Source organism: Malania oleifera, chromosome 11 (genome assembly GCF_029873635.1).
Source record: "Malania oleifera isolate guangnan ecotype guangnan chromosome 11, ASM2987363v1, whole genome shotgun sequence".
Lineage (NCBI taxonomy): Eukaryota > Viridiplantae > Streptophyta > Magnoliopsida > Santalales > Ximeniaceae > Malania > Malania oleifera.
In genome coordinates this window covers 74,959,962-74,986,584 of record NC_080427.1, presented here as the reverse complement: position 1 = coordinate 74,986,584, position 26,623 = coordinate 74,959,962, and the positions used below count along the sequence as shown (strand labels likewise).

At 35.0% G+C, this 26,623-nt stretch overlaps 1 protein-coding gene across 1 annotated transcript in view; it reads right to left on the bottom strand.

Moving 5' to 3' along the window:
- Positions 1-24,530, bottom strand: part of LOC131168340 (uncharacterized) — a 96,492-nt gene extending 71,962 nt beyond the window's left edge. The window contains exons 1-4 of the mRNA XM_058127679.1: positions 24,079-24,530; positions 3,429-3,464; positions 2,940-3,063; positions 2,496-2,557 (exon numbers count right to left, since the gene is read on the bottom strand). Coding sequence (XP_057983662.1) covers positions 2,496-2,557; positions 2,940-3,063; positions 3,429-3,464; positions 24,079-24,396 — 540 coding nt within the window. The 5' untranslated portion in view covers positions 24,397-24,530. The remainder of the gene's footprint in view (positions 1-2,495; positions 2,558-2,939; positions 3,064-3,428; positions 3,465-24,078) is intronic.
- Between the last annotated feature and the right edge of the window lie 2,093 nt (positions 24,531-26,623).

Below are 26,623 nucleotides of genomic sequence, written 5' to 3'. Positions count from 1 at the left end.
CCAAAAGCAAGAAAATGGTCTACATTTAAATTCTTCTAATACTCGGGCTGCTAGCAAATCAGACTAAGAACTGATAGAGATAACCAAAATTTGATCAGTTAGTGTAACAGTTCAAACTCAGATCAGTTAATGCAACAGTTGTTAAACTCAAAAAATCTTTCCCTAACAATTCTTGATCAGCTGCATGGATTGCTTACTAGATGCTAAAGAATTACTTACAATTCTTAATCAACAAGTTGGATCCCCATGAAGCCTAACTTTAACATACATGCAGGTAAGGGTTTTAATAAGGACAATGACGGTTGTCAACTAGACAAAAACCTACTTCCTGTTCTTAGAATTTGCTTTGAAAATGAGCCAAAATTTTTGTTTGTGGGTGTAATTTGTCTTTTTCATCAACTATTATATTATACAACCTATGATTTGTTCAATCTATTGGATGATCACAGACTAGAGGACACATATATTCATATATCTTTTAGATCAAGAACTACAATAAGATCCAGAAAAGTATGTGTGAATTGGATTGGATCAAAAACTAATTAACAACTCACTATATGTATTGGCCAACAATAGATATCTAAGCTAGAACAAAAATTTTTGAATGCTACAAGGATAAATACAAACTTACAAAGTACCTTATTAATCAAATTAATATTGAGTTAATATACCTACTTCAAGGAGGTACAAAATGCTACACATGCCATGCAGGCATCAATTTAGGACTCCCATGCTGTTCCATTCACCCCATTGTTAAGTGATCATGAAGCAGTTAAGTTGAGGACCAACATTGTATACGCACTCTCATGGAGCGTATATGTCAACTTTATGTATATATAAAAGCAGAAACCCATGTTCCCAGCCAGTCTTAATTTTTTGTCTTTTCTAATTTAAAAATAAATAAATCAATCAAATTTATGAGGAAGAAACATGTATTACAAGAAAATTTTATTAAAGGGAAAATATAAAGACCCTAAGATCATAAGTTCATGCATTAAAGAGAAAATGCTCAAATTCTCCACTACCAAATGCACCACTCCATGGCCATTAAAGACAATTCCACAAAAGTCTAGCATTTTCCTTCTGCCAAAGCCTCTACATCTAATAAGAACAGCTCTTCCAAAGTACTCAAGCCAACCCAACATTCGTCCTCAACAATGTTAAAAAGATAGTTCCATAATCTCCAAGTAAAAGAACAATAGAAGAAATAGTGGACAGCTATCTCACAACTCTGCAAACAGTCATTACTATTTATCTTATTCAAAATCATGCATCAAACAAAAGTCTTATCCTTAAAAAGGAACCCAGGCCTTCCAAATGAAATTATTCAAGATGAATGAAAGATCAGTTGGGAAATTAACAAGGTAAGAATAAAAGGATTTTTACAAGCGAAAAAACCAGAATTATCAAAACACCAACTCTTATCCTGAGAAAGATGAAACTGGTAAGAATCAAGCAATGAACATAAATAATAAATCTCACTTCCCTCTCATTTGGATATCAGAAAAAAAAAAAGACAAAGAAAAAGACAAAAAAAAGGATTCCATGAAAAATTAGTGTCATTACAACTAGAGAGGTTTGAAATAGAAGTATCACAAATGCAGGAAAGTTTGTATAAATGAGGAAAAACATCACACAAGGGCCTATGCCACAACCATATATCTTCCATATACAATCTCTAGAACCATCCCCCACTCTATAGTAAGACAAAGAAATGAAAGTAGGATAAATTTAAGATGCAAATTTCCAAGCACTAGCATGACAAGAATTCCCACCCCCGAACCCTAGCATCCCAACTGTTCCTATGGAGCCCATATTCACTCTAACTACCTTTTGCTTTAAGGATTTGACTTTAAAGGGAAACACCACAACCACTTTTCCCTCATAGAGGTGTTATTAAACAACAAACTCCCTATTTCCAGACCTCCTTTAGAAGGATGACTCAAACATTCATACTCTGGATTTCAAAGGTTTTCTCCTTAATGTAAAAGGCCTACATACTTCTATGCAGTGGTTTAAATCTGTCAAAAAAGCGAGCAATTAAATAAGGCTTTCACATTGGCATAAAACCTTTTATAGACTAGAAGGGTATCTGGATTCTGGACAATACAACACCATGGCAAAATCTTCAAATAAAATCAAGAATAAATTTAATAAAAAATAAAAAATAAAAAATAGAAAACTCATATTTTAAACTAAGAACCCTGTTCTGTTGAAGAAAAAAAATTCATAAGGTTCTGCAGCACATTGTATCTACAGCAGTATCCAAAATTACTATAGATTAAAAGTTGAAAACAAATTTTATTTTGTTTTCAAATTTTATGAGAAAAAAACAAATGTAGGCTAGACTCCATATAAGTTTGAGCCTGTGGAGCCAGGTACAGAGTAAAATTGGAAGGAATGCAAAGAAAATAGGTAACTCGCTTAAAATATAGAGGAGCATAAGAAACAATGTGAATTGAAATAAAGAATCCGTCAGTAATTGTAGACTTTACCTCTGCAGAAAGATCAAGCTCAGTCATAGCCTCTCGAACCCTCCTGCAAAAGGGGCATGCCTCTGTTGACAAAACAATACTAAGAGTCACATCGGAAAGCTTTTAATGCCTATAAACAGTAAGTTATTCATGAGATAAAAACAACGGCCATTATCTATACAATATGGAACACGTGCTCAATTGGTCATGCTTGGGTCTAATGCTTGTCTCGGGATCTTTTTCAAGTTTTCATTAACCAATGTCTATGCTGATGCCTCTTGCATTTTATATTGATTTTCTGAGGACATTGAATCTCAATCTTAAATCAAATTGCCCAACATTTTAATACATAGAACAATAGAAAAAATAAATAAATAAATAAATAAATAAGAATGAAGTATGTTCACCCATCACCAACATCATTAGGAGCGCTATTAACAGTAGCTGTTTCAATCAATAACCTACCAAATTCAAACAGTTGCAAACGCAGTGGAGGATCTAATGTGGTATTCTCTTGGCTGTGAACACTTGTTAATCGTCTTGATCCCCAGGGAAGTCTTGACAAGGTAGAAAAGGAAGATGTCACAACCTGCAATTAAACAACAGGTATATGGGCATCACGAATGTGTCAGACAACTGATACTCTCTCCCAACATTTCAGATTTCCTAAATGTTTATAGAGCAAATAAAGCAACAATGGTCTATGATTTTAGCAACCAACAACTTCCGTTGTTTAGAGAGTAGAAAGATTTGTCTTCTCCCTCTTCAAATCTTCTTCTGCCATCTATAAGCCATTTCCCTGGAATTTGTTATAGAAGGATGATAGAAGGAAACATCAACCAAGAACAAATGACAGCAAGGAAGGAATACCAAATACAATAACTAAGGGATAGACACATAGAAGAAAGACAATTATCAAAGATGTAAACCATATAATTTTGTGAGGGAGAATACCTCCAAATTATAATTCCGTTGAAGGGGGTCTCCACCCTGCAACAAAAAAGACATGGACACTGGTGAAACAAAGAAACAGGGATGCCAAAAGATAAAGGGGAAATTTGGTCCTTCGCTCCATAAGTATTAGCGCATAATATGCAAAAAAAAATACAACAAGAATTGAAGTGCTAAATTTGAAAGCACTCTATCTTTTATATTGCTTTTTCCAATGGAACATAAGCATGCACATCACTCACCCTAATGTCACTTCTAAATTGTTAATGATGATAACTTCCTGAAATATATGGAGTCTGACAAATTTAATGAAACTATCTTTATAATACTAAACCATTTCCATAAAACATCAATAAGCAAACAGGTATGACAAAACAAGAAGTAAGGAAAACAATAATTTCAAAACCAAAAAAGATCTACAAGAAAACAGGTATGAACAAAACAAAACAGAGGGAAAAGAAATAATATCAAAATCATATAAGAAATACCGACTAACTTGTGATAGTATCAATATCTAATCCCACTATCTTTGTACTCTAAACAATGCACCCTTGACAATATGGCATGTATAATTACAATACCTTCACAAATCAGGCATAACATAATCCTTTAGGGAGAACATTGGTAACAGGATCATCAATGTACATAATGTCAATTGGATTGAATGCCACTCTCTGTGAGGATTCTCGTGTTATATAGCAAATAGAAATGTTAGGTACAAGGCTGGAAATCAGCAATTACAGCCAACTAGGAGACTAACTAAAGCAATTACAATCAGCCTATTAATTACTTACAATCAGCCTATTAATTACATAATATCAACTACAATTCGCCTACTAATCATAGAATATTTACAGCAATAATATAAAATCATGCCATAATTAGAGAGACTAATTATGGCATCGTATCTGACTGACATCCCCCCTCAAATTGATGCAAGCTGATCCAGAAGCATCAATTTGTCCACAAGGAACTGATGGCGCTGTCATGTCATAGCCTTCGTGAAGACGTCAGCTATCTGGAGGTGAGTAGAAACATGAGGCACAGATATAATCCGAGTGTCCAAGGCTTCTCGAATAAAATGACAATCTACTTCAATGTGCTTTGTACGCTCATGATAAACAGGATTAGCTGCTATTTGAATGGCACTAGCATTATCAACATGAAGAGGAGTAGAATCAGATTGAGAAAAACCAAGCTCAACCAGAAGCCCACGAAGCCAAACAATCTCAGAACATGCAGCAGACATTGCTTAGTATTTGGATTCAATAGACGATTTAGAAACACGAGCTTGTTTCTTACTTTTCCAAGAGATCAAAGAATCACCAAAAAACATGCACCAACCCATGACAAACCATTGAGTATCAGGACATCCGGCCCAATCTGCATCACTATAAAAGGCAAGGCAAAGCGGAGAGCCAGTTGGAAAGAACAACCCACGGCCAGGTGAACCCTGAAGATATCGAATAATACAGTGAACAGCAGCTAAATGAAGGTGGCGAAGAGTTTGCAAAATTGACTAACCCACTAGACAGCGAAGGAAATATCAGGCCGAGTAATAGTCAAATAGTTCAAGATCCCTACCAACTGTCGGAACACACTGGGATCAGAAAGAAGATCACCCTCCTCACTTCGATATTTCACATTGACCTCCATGGGAGTATCCACCGAAGGCAAATCCTAAAGACCGGCTAGCCCAATCAAATCCTGAGTATATTTGCATTGATTCAAGAATATACCTGAAGAATCCGTGTGCACTTCCAAACCCAAAAAATACGTAAGAGGACCAAGATCTTTCATATGAAAAGAAGCCTGAAGATTCGGCTAAGATGATCAATCAAGTTGGAGTCGGTGCCAGTAATGACAATAATCCACATATACAAGTAAGAGAACGTGACCAATCGGAGTTTTGCACAAAAACAAAGAAGAGCCACATTGGCTTTGAACAAAGGAGAGACGAAGCAAAGTAGACCTAAATTTTTCAAACCACGCTCGGGGAGCCTGTTTTAAGCCATAGAGAGATTGTTTTAACTTACATACCATCGAAGATGGAGAAGAAAACAAATTCGAAGGAGGATTCATGTAAATATCCTCTTTGAGATCACCATAAAGAAAAGCATTTTTTACGTCCATCTGGTGAAGTGGCCAGCCCTAGGAGGCAGCAATCGAAAGAATCGTACGCACTGTAGTCACCTTTACCACAGGAGAAAATGTCTCCTCATAGTCCACTCCATATTCTTGCCTTTTTCCAAGTGCAACTAAGCATGCCTTGTACCTATCTAGAGTCCCATCAGAGCAGAGCTTAATTGAGAAAAACCATTTACAACCGATGGCTTTAACAGTAGAGGGGCAAGGAACAATATCCTAGGTATGATTGTCCTGGAGAACTTGAAGTTCCTCATCTATCGCTTCTTGCCAACATTCATGTTTAATAGACTCTGAAAAGCATGTGGGAATGGAAATAGACGACAAAGTAGCGTTAAAAGAAGTGTGGTAATCATCATACCGATCAAAAGGATGTGTTACCCAAGTAGATCGTCGAGGACCAGGCTCAAGAAGCATGAGAGAACTGATCGTACTTGTCTCGGATGTCATGTCAATCTCAGGAGAAGTTGTCGAAACAGTTTCAAATGAAGGGTCAGTCTCGGGAAGAGGCAGATTTGGTCAACGTCACACAAGTCTGGGTTTGAACTAGTCAGGAAGAGATGGCAATTCATCAAAACAAGTTAGAATACTATCTCAGGCAACGACTAAACATGTGTAGGAGAGAAACATTGATTCTCAAAGAAAACAACATTACAAGATATATGAAATTTGTTAGCACAAGAATCATAGCAAACATAACCTTTGTGGGGAATACTATAACCCATAAAGGCACATTTAACAGACTGAGCAGAGAGTTTGTGGCGTTTATGATGAGGTAAATGAACAAAGCAAACACATACAAAAATATGCAGATTAAGATAGCTAGGATGCTAATGGTACAAACGGTAAAGGAGAATCAAAATTCAAAACCTGAGAGGGCAGTCTATTAATTAAGTATACTACAATAGATAATGCCTCAACCCATAATTTAGACAGGACAGATGATTCAAGAAATAAGGTGCGAACAACATCCAAGAGGTGTCGGTTCTTGCGTTCCGCCACCCCATTTTGCTAAGGAGTATGAGGACAAAAACACTGAAAGACAATTCCTTTGTGATGTAAGAAATCATGAAACTCATGGGACATGTACTCTCGACCAGAATCAGACCTCAACATCTTAATACATGTAGAAAATTGGTTCTCAATATATGCGACAAAGTTCTGAAAAACAAATAGGACCTCAAATTTGGCCCAAAGAAAATAGACCCAAGTATGCCCCACACATCACTATGCACAATATCAAAGCATTTTTCCGCACAACTACCATGAGAAGGAAACGACAGTCTTACTCTTACCAAGTTTGCATACAAAACAATCAAATGACAAGTGTTTAGAAACATGTTCTTTATTGCCTAACAAACTAGAATTTAACATACGAGACAACACAACAAAGTTTGGATGGCCCAAACGTTTATGCCATACTTCACTCAAAGTATTAACTGTCATACAAGCCAAAGATAAACTACTAGGAATAGAAAACTGCAATGGAAAGAGTCTGCCAACTTTAGGCCCCTTCGCGAGTATCTTCCCCAACACCTGATCCTGCACAAGACAACCATCACGAGAAAAATGGACATCACAGTTTTTTCTCAACTAACTGGCCAACCGAAATAAGATTATTAGACAGTCCAGGAGATACATAAACATCTTTGAATGAAGGATTGATATCTCCTATTTCATTAATAGCTAAATGACTCCCATTAGCTACCTGAATTTGCGATGAACCATGATATGGACGAACATTACACAAATTAGATGATTTGGTCATATGATTGGATGCAACGGAATCAATAAGCCAAGACTTATGCGAAGTATTACCTTGAAGCCCCAAGGCAGAGAAAGCTGACATAATCATTTGCTGGACCATTTCAGAGGTAAGACTAGAGGATCCAGCAGTAGACGATGAAGCTAAGGGCATCCCTGGAGCAGAAGAAGTGTTCACTGTAACCTGATAAGTAGTGGCGTGACAATTTGAAGGTCGAGTGGGACATTCTCTGATAAAGTGGCCTTGTTTCTTACAATAGTTGCACACTTTCTTTACACAGTTGGCGGCAATATGATCATACTCCTTGCAGCCAAAACACTGGACCTTGCGCATATCCTTACCATTCCCACTCCCATAGGCTGTATAGGCAACGGGATTCAGGTTAGCATCCTACTGGGACTAAGCCTGTGTGCGAAGGCGCTGCTCCTCGAGAAGTAATTCTCCAAAACAAGCATCCAAAGATGGTGAAGGATCTCGGTTCATTAAATTTGAGCGAGTAGCCTCTAATTCAGGGCGCAATCTCATTAGAAATTGATCTCTCTTGCTCTGCTCATGACAGCTTGAACGGCAGAGATAGATGCAGCAGGTACCTTCGCATAAACCACATCAAAAAAATCTCCCCATAAATTCTGAAAACCAGAAAAATACTCCTGAATGGAGAGATTGTCTTGAATGTAACTAGCTATCTCATATTCCAACTGAAATCGACATAGAGTATTATCCTGGTGATAAACCTTCAGCAAGTACTCCCACATAGTCTTCGCAGTCTTATAGGCCCTTAAATTGAGCACAATAAGAGGATCAACCGACTCTATAATCCAGGGCATCACACATGCATCTTTGACCTTCCACTTGGCCAACTCCTAAGGCTCCGTAGGAGCTAGATCACTACCATCAATTTGGCCCCACAATTATTTCCCAGTAACAAATAAACGAAACTGGAATTCCCAAGCAAAGTAATTTTTTCCAGTCAAACGCACCTCAAAGGAATCACTAGAAGACATGATGAAACCACCAAAGGAATCACAAGAAGACATGATGGAATCCAACAAAAAATTGGATTACAAAAAATAAAACCTGATCAACACCACCAAAGATTTGTGTGACGAAACATAACCCCAACAGCCACCAAAGATTCTGCAGCAAACAGAATCAACACCACAGATCAACACCACCAAAGATTTGTGTGACGAAACAGGACACCGACAGCCACCAAAGATTCTGCAACAAACAGAATCAACCGCCCAATCCCAACCTAACATAAACTGCCGAATAGCTATTTAACACCCACCGGAAAGAACCGAAAAAAATAAGAACAACCCTAATTGAGATAAAGCTCTGAAACCATGTCAATTGGATTGAATACCACACTCTGTGAGGGTTCTCGTATTATATAGCAAATAGAAATGTCAGTTACAAGGCATAAAATCAGCAATTACAGTCATCTAGGAGACTAAATAAAGAAATTACAATCAGTCTATTAATTACTTACAATCAGCCTATTAATTACATAATATCAACTACAATCAGCATACTAATCACAGAGTATTTACAGCAATAATATAAAATCATAACATAATTTGAGAGACTAATTATGGCATCATATCTGACTAACACATAAAACAGCATCAACTAGGATTCGGTGGGTGCCGGGGAATGGAAGGTATTCTTCTCTCTTGTTATTATTATTATTTTTTTTTATTGTTATTATTATTATTATTAGTATTATTATTATTTTTCAGTAGTTGATTAGCTGTGGTGATTTTGTGTTTAGGATTTTGTAGGCTTAATATATGCATTTTTCTTTTTTTCTTTTTTCTTTTTTTTTTTCTTTTTTTTTTGTGCTTCCACTTGCAAGTCTTGGAATATAACAATTTTTTTGCAAAAAGTACTATTGCATGGTTTTTAGTCTAGCTTGGATTCATACCCAAAATTGTTATTTTTTTTTAATGCATTGTATTTGTGCGTGGTTTTTACTAGTCATACGATGTGACTTAGAAATTTGAATATGTGAAATAAATTTGTAAAAAAAAAAAAAACGCAAATGTGTACTTCACCTATGTAACACAAACTCTTTGTACACATAGCCAGTCCCAAGCCCGAATAAAGGAACAAGGTTGTGTTAGGTAGCTGACAGCCAACATAAAACTTTGTCAGATCTTATTATCATGAATTCTCATCAAATTTACCTAGATCAAGGGAACAGACTAGGTTAGTATAAAAGAGATAGGGTTAATAAGTTAAAACAAGAAACTAAGATAAAATTAGCAACTTGAAATATAGGGACTCTTACAGGAGAAAGTATGGAAATAGTGAAAATAATATTTAGAAGGAAAATCAACTTAATCTGCCTTCAAGAGACGAAATGAGTAGGAGAGAAAGATAAAGAAATTGAAAAATCAGGATTTAAACTTTGGTACACTAGTTGAGAGAAACATAAAACGGGGTGGGTAGTATTGTAGATAGACATAAAAATAATGTAGTAGATGTTAAAAAAATGCGAGATAAGATCATTTAAATTAGGATAGTTTTAGGCCTGGAAATAGTGAAAGTCATTAGTGCGTATGCTCCCCGAATAGGCTTAGCAAAAAATCTAAAAAGACAATTTTGGGAAGATATGAATAGTATTTTCAAGGGATACAAATGTCAAAAAAGATATTCACGGGAGTTTATTTGAACAATCACATTGGTAAGGATAATATAGGATATGAGAGGATACATGGAGGTCATGGATATAGAGATAAAAATGAGGTCGATGATACAATCCATTTTGCCATGTTTTACGATTTGGTATATTGAAGAGCACTTAATAACTTTCAAGAGTGGGCACAATAAAAGCCAAATAGATTTCTTCTTAACTAAGAGCAAGGACCGTCTATCTTGTAAGGCTTGTATTATACCAGGTGAAAGTTTGGCTACACAGCATAGATTCTTAGTATTAGATATGCATATTAAAATATGGAAGAGAAAGAGTAGCATAAATCAACACAAAAGAACTAGATGGTGGAACTTGAAGGGAGATAATATAGTAAAATTCAAAGATAAAATGAACAAAGAGTGTGATTGGACAATAGGGGATAAGGTCGATGCCAATACTATTTGGAATAAAATGGCAAATTCTATCGTAAGGATAGCAAAAGAGGTTTTAGGTGAGTCCAAAGGAAGATGTTTGGGTAGTAAAGAAAGTTGGTGGTGGGATGAAGAAGTCCAAAGATCCGTTAAGACAAAAATAAATTGGCACAAAATATGGAAAAATTGTAGAAATATAGAAAATCTTGAAAGTATAAAGGAGCAAGAAAAAATGCAAAAAAAGACTATCAATGAAGCTAAACATAAAGCTTATAACACTTTATATACTAAACTAAATACAAAAGAAGGAGAAAAAGACATTTATAGACTGGCTAAAGCTAGTAAAGGGCGAGAATGATAATGTCTTATTTAGAGATGAAGGCATAAAAGAGAGGTGGCGAAGATACTTTGATAAGTAGTTTAATGAAAACCAAAATAAAATATTGAACTTGGAAGTGACAAATGAAGAGAAGATTAAAAATAGTAGATTTATTCACAAAGTTAGGGCCTTCAAAGTTAATATGGAATTAAAAAAGATGAAAAGTGGGAAATCTATAGGACTAGATAAAATATCAATTGAAGTTTGGTAATGTTTAGGGGATAAAGGAATTATTTGGCTAACTAATCTATTCAACAATGTTATAAAAACTAAGAAAATACCAGAAGAATGGAGAAAAAGTACGTTAGTGCCTTTGTATAAACACAAAGGCGATATTCAAAACTGTAATAACTATCGTGGAATTAAGATTATGAGTCATACGATGAAATTACGGAAAAGGATTATTGAACATAGAATAAGATTAGAAACGAAGATTTCAGAAAATCAATTTGGTTTTATGCCTAGGAGATCAACAATAAAAGCTAATTATCTTTTAAGAAACTTAATGGAAAAGTTCAAGGAAAAGAAGGACTTGCATATGGTTTTTATTGATATAGAGAAAGCTTATGATAGAGTGCCTAGGGAAGTATTTTGGTGGGTATTAGAAAAGAAGGGAGTTTGCAATAGATATACGTAGGTCATTAAGGATATGTATGATAGAGTAGTGACTAGAGTTAAGGACTGTAGGAGGAGATTCTAAAGAGTTTCCAATCATAATAGGTGTACAACAAGGTTCTACTTTGAGTCCTTATCTTTTTACTTTAGTAATTGATGAAATTACTAGGAATGTCCAAAATGAGATCCCTTGGTGTGTGTTGTTTACAAATGATATCGTGTTAATTGATGATAGTAGGAGCAGAGTGGAGTCTAAACTAGAACTTTGGAGAGCCACATTAGAGTCTAACGGGTTTTGGATAAGTAGGAATAAGACAGAATATTTGAAATGTAATTTCAATAAGGTAAGGGTTAGCAACAGAGATAAGATTAAACTGGGTAATCAAGATATTAATAGCACTGATAGATTTAGATATCTTGAATCTATTATGCAAGGTGAAGGGGAAAATGAAGAAGATGTAGTACATAGAATTAAGACAGGTTGGGTAAAATAGAGGAGTGCATCATATGTGTTGTGTGATCGCAAAATACCCTTAAAATTAAAAGGAACGTTTTATAAAACGGCTATAAGGCCATCTATGCTTTATGGCTCAGAATGCTGGGCAACTAAGAAACAACATGTAAAAAATAAAAGTTGCTGAGATGCGTTTGTTAAGGTGGATGAGTGGTTTAACATTAAAATATAAAGTAACAGACAAACATATACGCAATAATTTAGGCATAGCACCAGTTGTAAACAATATAAGCAAGGGGCGATAATAGAGCACCTATGAGGAGGAGTAAGTTAGCTATGGTTTCTAGCATGAAGAGGGGTAGGCCTAAAATAACTTGGAATGAAGTAGTAAGGAAGGATTTAATAGCCATTAATCTAATAGAGGAAAATGCTTTGGATTGTGTGAATTGGCGGAGAAGGATTCATGTAGCCAACCCCACCTAGTGGTACTTGAGGCTTGTTGTTGTTGTTGTCGTTGTTGTGTTGTTGGAATTAGCATTCAAATTTTTCAATCTAATAATGCACTTGAATTTTTTCAAATAAGCTTTAGACTTTTTTCTTGGCCTCATCAAACATCATGTGTGCATACCCCTTTGCAAAATGGAGTAGTTGACCACAAAAATAAACATATACTTGACATAGCACGGTCTCTGCTCTTTCATATGCATGTTCCTAAAATCCTTTAGACCAATGCTCTTCTTACAACTTGTTTTTTACTTAATAGGATGCCCTCCAGTGTTCTAGGGGGAACAAATTTCCTTCTATCGTGTATCCAAAAACATGCATATTCTTTGTTGTGCCTCGTGCCTTTGTGTGCACATGTTTTGTTCATGTTCCATATACAAGTCAGGAAAAATTCTCTTCTCATGCTGTTAAATGTGCCTTTGTTGGTTACTTAAGAATTTAGAAAGGATATAGATGTTATAATCCAACTCCACCTGTAATGCACTTAAATGTCCTAATTTTTTCACACACAGCCGGTCCCAAGTCCGGGTTAAGGAGGAGGGTTGCGTTAGGTAGCTGAAAGCCAGCGTAAAATTTGTCAGATCACTATGATATGAATCCTAACCGAATATTTGCAGGTGCGTCCCCTACGAGCGACGCGTTGCACTTGAACCACCCGAGTGTAGCGAAAAGTGGGCTAGGTCGTCGCCCCGAAGCGACGCGCCATGTCGGCTCTTGGGTACGGTGTCAAATATGCGAGGGTTCGTACATCATTCTGGACGTGGGCAGGTAAAGACATTAGTTCAGGAAACTAGGATTAGATTAGCAACTTGGAATATAGGGAGACTTACGGGTAAAAGCATGGAAATTGTGGATACAATGATTAGAAGAAGAATTAATATAATTTGCCTTCAAGAAACTAAGTGGGTGGGGGAGAAAGCTAGAGAAATCGATAAATCAAGTTTTAAACTTTGGTACACTAGAAAAGAAAAACATAAGAATGGAGTAGGCATTATTATAGAAAAAAACTTAAAAGATAGCGTTGTGGATAAAGTAAGGGATAGAATTATAAAAATCAAAATGGTATTAAGACAAGAGATAATAAATATCATTAGTGCTTATGCTCCTCAAGTTGGCTTAGCAGAAAATCTTAAGAGACAATTTTGGGAAGATATGGATAGTATTATACAAGGCATACCAGGGACTGAGAAAATATTTATAGGAGGAGATCTGAATGGACACGTTGAAAGAGATATTAAAAATTATGAAAGGATACATAGAGGATATGGATATGGAGACAAAAATGAGTCTGGGGAGATGATCTTAGACTTTGCTATGTCATATGATTTTAGTATAATGAATACTTGCTTTAAGAAGAGAGAAGAACACTTAATGACCTTTAAAAGTAGACAAAATAGAAGTCAAATAGATTTTTTTTTAACTAGGAGGGTAGATCGTGTATCATGCAAGGATTGTAAAGTTATTCCAGGTGAAAGTCTAACCACACAACATAAAGTCTTAGTGTTAGATATATGCATTAAAAATGGAAGAAAAAGGATAAAATAAACCAGTGTAGGAGAACTAGATGGTGGAACCTAAAAGGAGAAAATATAATAAAATTTAAAGATAAAATGATCAAAGATGGGGATTGGACCTTAGAGGATGGGATAGATTCAAATACTCTTTGGAATAGATTAGCTAGCTCTATTAAAAAGATAGCAAAAGAGATTATAGGCGAATCAAGGGGAAGATTCTCAAATAGCAAAGAAAGTTGGTGGTGGGATAGAGATGTACAAAAAATCATAAAGACAAAAAGAATTTGGTATAAAACGTGGCAAAAATGTAGAAACAGCAATAACTTTGAAAAATATAAGGAGGCAAGAAAAGATGCAAAAAGGGCCGTTAGTGAAGCTAAATATAGATCATTTAATAGTTTGTATGATAGATTAGGTACAAAAGAAGGGGAAAGAGATATATTTAAACTTGCTAAAGCTAGAGAAAGGAAGAACAAGGACTTAGGAAATGTAAAATGTATAAAAAGTGACGATGATATTGTCTTGGTTAAGGACGAAGATATTAAAGAAAGATGGCGAAGTTACTTTAGTAAGTTGTTTAACGAAAACCAAATAGAAGGCTTAAATTTAGAATTGTCAAATGAGGAAAAGACTAAAAATATAAGATTTATTCGAAATATTAGAGTTAACGAAGTTAAGTTTGCACTAAAAAAGATGAAAAAGGGGAAAGCTATGAGACCAGATAACATCCCAATTGAAGTTTGGAAATGCTTGGGTGATAATGGAATTATATGGTTAACTAATTTATTTAATACAATTGTAAAAACTAAGAAAATGCCAGATGAATGGAGGAAAAGCACTTTAATACCTATATACAAAAATAAAGGAGATATTCAAAATTGTAATAACTATCGTGGAATTAAACTTATGAGTCATACGATGAAACTATGGGAAAGAGTAGTTAAACAAAGATTAAGGTTAGAAACGAAGATCTCAAAAAATCAATTTGGTTTTATGCCTGGGAGATCTACTACAGAAGCTATTTATCTTTTAAGAAGAGGGACTTGCATATGATATTTATTGACCTTGAGAAAGCATATGATAGGATACCTAGGGAAGTTCTATGGTGGGTTTTAGAAAAAAAGGGTGTATGTTGTAGGTATACCGATGTCATTAAGGATATGTACGATGGAGTAATGACTAGTGTAAAGACTATAGATGGAGAAACTAGAGAATTTCCAATTACCATAGGTGTACATCAAGGATCTGCTTTGAGTCCTTATCTTTTTGCTTTAGTGATGGACCAATTGACTAAGAGTATTCAAAAGGAGGTTCCATGGTGTATGTTGTTTGCAGATGATATTGTATTAATTGACGAAACTAGGAATGGAGTAGAGGCTGAGTTAGAATTATGGAGAGAAGCTTTGGAATCTAGAGGCTTTAAGATAAGTAGAAATAAAACAGAATATATGAAATGTAATTTTAGTAATGATAGGAGGAATATTGGAGACAAAGTTAAACTTGATAATGAAGAAATAAATAGCACTTGTAGATTTCGATACCTTGGATCTATTATGCAAGCTGAAGGAGAAATTGAAGATGATGTAATGCATAGAGTTAAAGCAGGTTGGGTAAAATGGAGAAGTTCTTCAAGTGTTCTATGTGATCGTAGAATACCCTTAAAATTGAAAGGGAAGTTTTATAGGACAGCTATAAGACCAGCTATGCTATATGGATCAGAATGTTGGGCGACGAAAAAACATAATATCCAAAAAGTAAAAGTTGCCGAGATGAGGATGCTTAGATGGATGAGTGGTATAACATTGAAAGATAAATTAAGGAATGAACATATTCGTGGTAAGTTAGGTGTAACTCCTATAGAAGATAAGATAAGGGAAGGACGACTCAGATGGTATGGACACTTGCAACGTAGGCCTTATAGTGCACCTGTGAGGAAGAGTGACTTAGTTACTGTGGGGGGCAGTAGAAGGGGGAGGGGTAGACCTAAAATAACTTGGGAGGAGATAGTGAGTAAGGATTTAATATCTTTGAATCTATCAAAAGAAATGGTCCATGATCGCATAAATTGGCGGAAAAGGATTCATATAGCCGACCCCACTTAGTGGGACTAAGGCTTGGTTTTGTTGTTATTGTTGTTGTTGTATAGATGTTATAATCCCTACACTCGTAGGAAATATGTTAGTGCAAATGTTTACCTTTTTTTAGGGCAAATCTTATTTCTCTAGTCCTAGGTCCTCATTGGATGAATACATTTTTAATCCATCGATGAATTTTGGCCCCCTTCATGCATTGATCCTCCAATCCTTACCCTTATCCCTTTAAAGAAAACTTCTAATCCGTCTTTGGATCCAACTTCTAATCCGTCTTTGGATCCATCATTTATTGACCCAAAGAAACAATTAAGAGTTGATAAGCAACGGAAAGCAAGAACAAACATTGCTACCACTATGCAGCCACCTCTTTTGCCCTCCACTATTTCGACTTCTAGTTCTACAGATCCCTCCCAACGTTATGTGGATTTGTCGATTGCACACTACAAAGGTACTCGAACATGTACTCTACGATCATTAATGGCTTATCTCATTGCTCATTTTGTTTCAACTCAACACCTTCCTAGTCTTATGCATTCTTTTGCCTTGACAATGACCTCTGTCTCTATCCCTTCTTCACATGTTGAAGCACTTGCAAACCCTAGGTGGAAACATGCAATGGATGTAGAAATGGATGCCTTAAGCACTTGAGGGACATGGGATTTGGTGGATCTTCCTCCTGGTAAGGAGTTGGTCAGGAATCATTGGATCTACACCATCAAATATCTTCCTAATGGCTCTACTAAATAGCTTAAGACTCAATTGCTTGCCAAGGGGTACACTCAAGGATATGGTATTGATTATTTTAAGACCTTCTCTCCTATTGCTAGACTAAATTTTGTTCGTGTATTGATCTCATAGGCAGTTAATTTTGATTAGCCCTTATAAGGAGCAATCAACTGGGTATGTTGCTCAAGGGGAGGACGGTGATTATGCATGTAGCATAAGGCCATTTATCGTCTTAAGTAGTCTCCTCGAGCCTGGTTTGACAAATTTAGTGCGGTGACTTCTAAATTTGGTTTCATTCGGTGCTATTTTGATCATCTAGTCTTTATTCGCCAAAAATGAGACAAGTGTTGTGCTTCTAGTAGTTTATGTTGATGATGCCATCATAATTGGCAGTGACCAAAGTGGGAATGTGGATGTCAAGCAGTGGTTTAGAAAAAATTTCAAAAATGAAGACTTGGGAACTCTGCATTACTTTCTTTTATTAAGATTGTACCGTGTAACAAAGTTTGAATCTATCTCAGTGAAAATATACCTTGGACTTGCTAAGTGAGGTAATTATATTGGGAATTAGACCAACTGATACTCTTATGGATCCCAATGTGAAGTTGTCTAGGGATGTTGGACTGGACTTTTGAAGACAAACATTGATATAGGCAGCTGGTTGGCAAGTTAATGTACCTGATTGTTACTAGACCTAACTTTGTCGTGGGGGTGGTGAGTCAATTTATGGAAAATCCCAAACGGCCACATTGGGATGTTGTTTGTAGGATTCTAAGGTATCTCAAAGGATCTCCTCATAGAGGTTTGATATATATATTCAATAGAAACTATGAGATCATGGGATATTGTAATGCAGATCAGGCTTGCTCAGTTGATGATTGAAAGTTTACTACTAGCTATTGTACATTTGTCGGAGCTAATCTTGTTACCTAATGTAGCAAGAAACAAACTACTGTAGCTAGATCAAATGCTGAAGTAAAATTCCGAGCTATGGCTCATACAGTGAGTGAGCTTATGTGGTAGAAGTCTCTTGTGTCAAAGATGGGATTCTTGGTTAAGAAGACCATAGATATGTTTTGGGACAATCAAGCTGCCATTTATATTGCTAACAACCCAGTGTTTCATGAGAAAACAAAGTACATTGAAGTTGATTGTCATTTTGTGAGGGATACTGTGTTGAAGAAGGTTGCAAGGACTCCATTATGAAATCTATGGATCAATTAGGCGAAGTTTCATGAAGGCTAATCCTGCCATGTCTAGTGGTTGTAACAAGCTGGGGTTAGGTGATTTTTATACACCTACAGCCTGAGAAGGAGTTTTAGAAGAGATAGTCCTTCTAAGTAATTATGTGGTGTAAGTAGGGGTACTTTTGTCTTTCAAACTTTTTTATTGTTAATATATAAAAGGGCAGACCTAGAGCTGAACATAACTCTCCAAGAAACTGCTGCCTCCTTCTTCTCTTTCTTTCTTCTTTTCTTCTTCTCACCTTCATTTCTAAGTTCACAACACGCCAAATGATTTTTCCTTCCACCATCAATCCATTCCATTCCAATGTACCAAACATCAGGTTAGAGTTATACCGTTGATCAATATTAAGATTCTCATTTCCGCTATATTTTTTTACCTTTTTGATATATTGTTTTCTCTCTTCTTCCAATTCCACAAAAATTCCCTCTTATTTCTACAATCAAATATTCTTAATTTCTTCTTCAGCTTGCATAATAGATCCAAGGTACCAAATTGAGAATTTCTTGACCATCAAGTTTGATATTCTCTCCAATAACCACCAACAATTACCAAAACCACATTTCATGTATTCTTTCTTGTTTCTATGTGTCTTGAGACCTATCTAAAGCTTTAAACAATAATTCTCACTTGGAATCTACTCCATTGTTATTTTCATCCATCAAAAGAATTCATCCGCAAATAACATAGAAACTCATTTTGGATATACCTTGTAAGTTTGCCCATAACTAAAGCGAAAAAGAAAGGATTCAAAGCAGACCCTTCATGTACACCTACTATGATAGGAAATTAAAACATCTTTGTCCTAAAACTAAGGATATAACAGACATCTTGAAGAAAAATGAATTTGGGCTCAAGAAACTTTTGCATTTCCTTTCATGACATTGCATGGATGTGGAATACAGGCAGCATAACGCATGAGTCAAATAAATAATACCTGTAGATGCTCAAATTTTTATGTAAATAATAATAACTATAAAAACAACAATAACAATAGCAACTACAACCACAAGAACAACAACAGCATAATATTTGTACTACAGTTAAGATGCAAGGTAAATTATTATTATCATTGAGTCCATAGGTCTTGGACCAATCAAATAAAAACATAAGTATTAGTAATAATAATAAGGGTAAAATTGTGTGGGTCTAAGCAATGGCTTGCTATCTAACCCTTCCCCAAGATTCCACTTACTTACCTTACCCCACCCCCTCAAATTCAAGTTTCCCTTACCTTCCTGTTCCCATACTCACACGAGGGAGAAGAAGTCATCACTTTAACTTAATTGTGAGTGTATGGAGAGAGAGAGAGAGAGAGAGAGAGAGAGAGAGAGAAAGAGAGAGAAAGAGAGAGAGATATTATGCAAGAGTTGGATTGGAAAGCTTATAGTTGAATCCCTACATGTTTCTTCTTCAACATTATTTTCCCACAATCATCTATTACCATTGGATTTTGTTTAAGAAAAGCAGATCAAGGCTTGAACTAGGAAATCAGTTTCTATAGCACTTCCCACAATTCTTATTTCCTTTGCTAGACCAATTCAAATTTAAACTAAAATTACAAATAGAACTTTAAATTACTTCATTATTATGTTCCTACTACGTTTAAGTTCAATGAGGGAATTATTGGAAGCTTCATATTTATGCTATTAATTTTATGATGATAAAAATAGCTATTTAGTTTCTAATTTTGGATTTATAATGTGCTATTCTAATAATTCTATGTTCATCAAGAAGAAGGAGACAGGAATGGTGCCTCTAGTAGTTTATGTTGATAATTTGGTATAAGCTATTTGGTATTTATGGGGGAGAGTTGAGTATGCCCTGTACTGGTGGAAAACTAACTAGCCATTTCTTTTACAGGTTTTGGCAGAAGGAAGGATAGGGCAGCCTTGTGCAGGTGTAGTCTATTTGCAGTTTTATGAGGGATATGGATGGAACGTAATGCACGGATATTCTCTGGGAAAAAATTAATTTGGGAGCTGGACTGGGATAAGATCCAGTTTTTAGCATCACTGTGGTATGTTTGGATTTGGTTTTTTCAGAGGAAATAGGTTCCAGGAGATTCAAAGAGATTGGAGGAATGTGCTGACTGGTTCAGTTTTTCTTTTTTTCTCTATGTTGTAGTTGTTTTTTTCTGGTTTGTTCCAGATTTTCTTTGGGAGATATCTCATTCTCCCTCTTGTAAATTCTTTTCCCATTAATATAATTTTCTTTTTCTACAAAAAAAGTTATGGCTGGCATGGATCTCAGGGAATTGCACTTGTAAAAAGCGGTGGCAGCTTCAAATCAAGGAGCTGGTCAGCTTTCATTATTTCCTTTGTATAGAGGTTGTCAGGATTTGCGAAGGATCAAGCGTATCATAGCAGAAATACACTTTAGAATCGCTAGATGAGACCAGAATGTTAAGTTAAACCAGTTCATGCTCCCATGACCCTGAATTGGAAATTATTCTATGATGGACCAAATATTAAAGACTAGGATCAGTCAAGGAAGTTCACTGTAAAACTATTTATTTGATTGTCACTGAACCAGACATATCCTTTGCTGTGGGGGTGGTTAGTCAGTCTATGAAGAAAAAAGCCCTATGATGTACGTAGGATCCTTCAGCACCTCAAATGCTCTCATGGTAAAGAATTGGTGTATAGCTGCACCATGGGGTGTTCTGATGTTAATTGGACAAGTTTAGTTGAAGATCAAAGGTCTAGTACTGGGCACTATACGTTTGTGGCAGTATCTTATCAATTGGTGTAGTAAGAAATAAACTGCAGCTGCAACGTTCAACGCTGAAGCAAAATACAAAAAGCTCCAGCTAGGTTCATAAAGACCATATTTAGATCTTCTTTCTTTGCTGCTTATACCAGGTACGGTAGAGTGGTGTTTATGCACCCTCAAGAGTGTATTAGAATAGTATTAATTTAGTATAATGTTCAATTTCTTTTTTTTTTTCAATGTCATTTTTGTGTGTGTGTGTGTGTGTGTGTGTGTATTCAATAGTAGAGCTGGTCTAGATGACACACCTTTGTCTCCTTTTTTTCTTCTTCTATGCTACTTTCTCTAACCCCTGTTCTTTAACATTTTGCCAATCAAATTATATTTCACTTGTTCATGGCACCTCTCATAACTTTTACTACCTTTCCTATGCAACAAATTAAATTTTCTCCTATAAAAATTCCCAGCCTCCACTAGCCCATGTCTAATATTATCCATATCTTCCTAGAATTATATTTTTAAATTTTTAAGTAAGCCTATTTGACATTTATTGCCTTTTGCCCAAAAACCATCTCAAGCTTTAAAGTTCCATCACACACTATTTTAACATCTACTACACAATCTTTAAGTCTTTCTCAACAATGACACCTACTCTATTCTTATGTTTCTCTTTCCAAGTTAAACCCTATATTTTAAATTTCTCTAGAATTTTCCTCCACTCATTTAGTTTCTTGAAGGAAATTATGTTAATTTTTTTCTTCTAATCGTATTGTCAACTATGTTCATACCTTTTAATGGGAAGGTCCTAATATTCCAAGTTGTTAACCAAACTCTACTCTCCTCTATTAACTTTTGTATCCATCCACATCCACAATAGGTGGGAATGCTTGCATATTTGATCATGTTAGATTATCACTTTACCTAAAAGCTTAAGCTGTTAGATTGTTGGCCAACAATGAATATCAAGCTTTAACACTCCCTCGCACGTACAGCCCAACAGCACATGGAGAGATAAACACACATAAACAACACCCATGATAGGGAACACGTATAATCTTTTAAACACCACACAATAAATGCAAGCAACAAGATTAGAAGCAAGACCTGCTGGTAACCAGCTTTGATACCATGTTAGGTTACCATTTTACCTAAAAGCTTAAGCTATGAGGTTGTGAGCTAGCATGTATATCAAGCTTTAACAGGTACCTCATCTTGGGACCAGTTCAATGCGAGGATCAAGCGTACCCTTGCCTATTTTTTGCAATATGCAATGCTAACAGTACAAATTTGTCATCTGTAGGGGAGCACCCTAGCTAGTAATAGGTAAGGATCCATATCATGAAAACCTAAGGGAGCTCATCCTAGCTGTCAACTACCTAATGCAACCCTCCTTTTTGCCCAAGGTTGGCATTGACCATGTCCAGTGGGATAAAACACTCCAACATATGCGTAGTTTCGATACTAAGGGCAAATCATTAAAAATGGCGTTGTTCACATTGTTTTTCCAATGGCTTACTAAGTGTAATGTAATAGAAGATATAAGAAACATGTGTAAGTTTTATCAATGCATAAATTGCATTATATCATAAATAATTTAAATTTTCTTGTCGGAGGAATGAATATCAGATCTGAAACAACCTGACCTCAGCTCAAAAATTTAAAGTCAAAGATTCCTATCGTGAGGCTTGAGTTGGGCTTGCAAATTTAGCTAACCCAAGAAGCTAATTATTTTGTATTAACCCATTAACAGCCACTATCTCAACCTAAATTCCAAAGTTTAATCATCCCTTTGTTTTATTCTTTGAATCCACTTTATGAATATTACTTCCTTATTATAATGCATTTATCCTGGCATGCTAGGTAAGGAATGCATTATATATTTACTAAGCCACTAAGTCCTTAAGTGGATCTCACCTTAGCCCCAAGATGCTGATCTCTAACTAGAAAAGTAAAGCTTAAGCACCTAATTGTATTATTGTTTTTTGAAACTTGCCACCTATTTTGTAGAAAAAGAATAATCACATTAGCACCCTATGAGTACATTAAAGAATCACACTATAATCATAACTAGATTTTTATTGGACTAGTTGATCCATCATATTCTAGGTTGCCCATTAGACATCATTAACCAAAGTGTCATGGCCTTAGAGTCTTGCAACCATGACATATGGTTTTGGTGTATGATTTTTTACTTGGAGGGAACTTTGGTTAACAAGGAATCATCTATGAAGATGTCACGGGGATGGTTTTGGTATGTCATTATGACTTTGTGGTTGATCCAGATGGTACTTATGGTGGAGTTTTTGAATTTAAGATGTATGATCATTAGATCCCTGGTGGTTAGTCGTATGTGCATAAGAATGCTTCAAGGACATTATTTTTGCAGGGAACACCAGGTGAGCTGCCTACCTCCCTTGGTATCCTATTGGATACTAAGTGAGCACTCTAAGGAGCGCTCAAGGACAAACTCTTGACATCCTCAAGGGGTGCCCTAGGCTTCCATGTGAGGTTGGGAGCCCCACGGACGATCCATTTGAGAATGAGGTCGTGCAGTACTCTCAATCCGAAGGCTTGGATGTTCCTCCTTCATTGCATCGGCTATACTATTGGGTAGTGTCATCCTTGATACAACTGGACTATTGAGGAGTGTTAATCCTTCGTGCGTCTTACTCGAGTAGTGTATGGTGTCAGTTCCCTTAGTTCTAGCTAGTGGGTGGTAAGTAATGGATACTCTTAACACAAGGTTTGTGTTGTGGAGATGAGAATTAACCTCAATATAGATGGAATGTGAGTTTTTTTTTTTTTTCGAGTTTAACTCCCTTACTGTTTGAGTTTAGATTCCTCAGTGATGATGTTAATTGGATCAAGGGCTTTTGATTTGTGAGACTTGAGCACTGGATCAGACATTTGACTGTATCCTTGGATGAATTTGAGTACAGTTGGGCTGGATTTGGGGTAGTCTTGCTACCACACAAGTATGACTCTTTGAGACTTTAGGCAAATCTAGGCCAGGGTGATTCCTTTTGGCCTTGGAAATATGCACGTCCAAGCACATAAAAGTTTCATTTTTGGTGTGGAAACAAACATATATAACTCAAATCCCTTGTTTCTATTGCAGCAAGGTATGGCTAGAATACCTTGATTAGTGGCCAAAAAATAAAGGGCAAAGAACATAATTTTGAATTCTAACTTTTCCATCATTTAAAAATCTGAGAAAATTGCAAGCCATTTGGCCAATTCAGTTGCAGCATTTTGTTTTTTAGACAGCGAAGGCAAAAATATTTTATTCATCAGTTTTCTCAGCAGTCAAACAGAAGATATTTTGCCAGAAATAGAGCTTAAAAGTCCAAACGTATGTAAAAATTAAAATATATAGGAATATAACCATCATAGTGTGCAAACAAAAACAAGAGAATCAATGAAGAGAATTACAGAGAAGAGCTTGAGCAAAGGGCAAAGAATAGACAAGAAACTGGCTGATGGGCTGGCGCCACTACTGGAAACAGCAACATTTTCCTGAGAAAATCGGTTGCTATTTGCCTCAGGATCAGCAGAATTTTTTGCATGAACTTTGTTTCCTCGAGAAACCCAGTTCTTGTTTCCCCGGAAACTTGGAGAAACTGGTGGGAATTTGAGAGTAGAAAATGAAGGTGAAACTGCTGGAAATAGGGAATCTCTGTTCGCGGGAGCAGCGCAAGGCGCGCACAGGGGATGGAACGATTGAGAGCATGCCGGGTAAAACGGCCACATGCTTCTGGTGGTGGCAACTTTCCGTCCTTCACTGCCGCCACGAGCCGCCGAGCGATAAAGCCACAAAGGTGAAGGTAATGCACAATTCCTAATTACTACAGTAGCAATTTCTAACCTCTGTGATTATATATCAGGAGCCGTTAGTTGCCCACTAACGGACATTTTAACGAGTCGATCAAGGATTTTACTTAAATATTATCAAGAATAAAATTTTAATTTAATATAATTAAAAAATTTTAAAAATAAATATTAATAGTGTATAAAAATGTGGATATTATTTTATATTTTCCTTTTTTTCCTCAATATTTTCTGGCTTTCAAATGAAGTCTTAAATAATATCAAATTAAAAAAAAATTGTGATGAACTCCACATCTCCCACTTAATAAATTAAAATTTGACTTTCACATAAAATTGAATCTAAAATCTCCTATTATCAAGAAATATTTTATATTTAATTTTTAATATAATAAATAATATTTTATATTTTTTAAATAAAAATATTAAAAGAAAGACAAACTTATTATTTTATTGTACGAAAAGTAAGCAAAATTTGTCAATAAAAAAATGATAGCTTGCCGGTGCCGAGAATAATATTTTAACTGCCAACCACATCTATGTGAATTCAACAAATTTCATAATATTTTTAAATTATTATTATTTTCATATTTCATGAAAATTCTTCAAATAATTCTCAATAACAAATATTTTAAATATAAATACATACGATTTTGATATATTAATTTTAAAGATTTCACACATGCGTAATTTATCTATTCCTAGTGGAAAGGAGTTTTATATGAATTCTTAAAATATCTCCATATTTGCTCGAAAAAAATAAAAATATTTTTTAAGTTATGTGCTAATGATTACATCTATAAATTAAGACTTCTATTGGCACTCGTGATATTTCAATACCACGTGCCCTTGTTCTTCTGATATTGCTTCACACCTTGGAGTGCATGTATATAAAAATATAATCACTTTGATCTAAGACAAAGTATTTTTTCATGTAACCCTAAGTTTGTTTTTAAAAGCTCAACATGTATATATTTTCTTTTCTTTGGTTCATTGGGGGTTGGACCTTGATTATATGACAAGACATAGCTAATTCCATATTAATTATGTGGATTTTACACTTTAAAAACTGTATTTTGCTGTCAAAACAAAGACAAAATTAATTGGGGTAGACATTTTTTTTTTTTAATATTTTCATCCAATTGAAAATCTTATTCAATCTGGACTGCCTTCCTAAATTCCGCCACTTTTTTTAAAACTTGAATAGATTACCTTTAGTGCAAAAGTATTAAGATCAAATTATTCAAATGTCTTTTATATTGTGTTTGGTCAATGCATTCAAACAACAATTCTTAATAATCCTTATCGATTTTGAATACTCCAACGATTAGTTCACATTTTATGAGAGAAGATCTCATTTTCAAGAATGGAACATAATTTCATTTCTTCAATACCAGCATTCTTATCCCATTTTAAAACTTGAGCATTCGAATCTCCAGCTAAGAGAAATCATCGAACTTACAAAGTGACAAAAAAGACCCTAGTGAAATTTTAAAAATCTAAAAGTACAGTATTTATTTTTGAAAATGACATAACTTGACATACATATGCATGAATTGCATATTTATATTTATTATTATTATTTAAAAATAGTTGCACTATTGGATTAATTTTTTAATTACTCAATAGTTTATAATCTTATTTTAGTTATTGTTTTTTATGTTGTATTTTCAAGTTTAACAAATAGAATGTTCCTTATTGGGAACAGTTGAAGGTATTTTGTGAGGCCTAATTTTAACTCTTATTAGTTTTTAAGCTCAATTACAACAAGTTCAAGTTGATTTTCTTAATTTATTCTAACTATTAATTGTAAAGGCACATTTGAGAAAAAGGAAAAAAAAAAATCACTTTTTATATTTCTTTATTGAGGGAACTGAAAAAGAAAATAAAAAACATATCAACTGAATAAAAAAATTTAAATTTTTAAATTTAATTATATTAGAATAAAATAAATTTTCATACGAAGAGAAAATATAATGAAAAATAAGTTTTTTTTTTATTTTTTTTACTTTTATTTTTTAAATAAGATCCTCAAATTTTTGTAAATACCTATCTACTTTTTTCCTGAATGAGATATTGACAAATTCAAAAATGATAATAGCTAGCTAATAAAAAATATGTCTCATTCTTTTCACAAACGTAATAAATACAT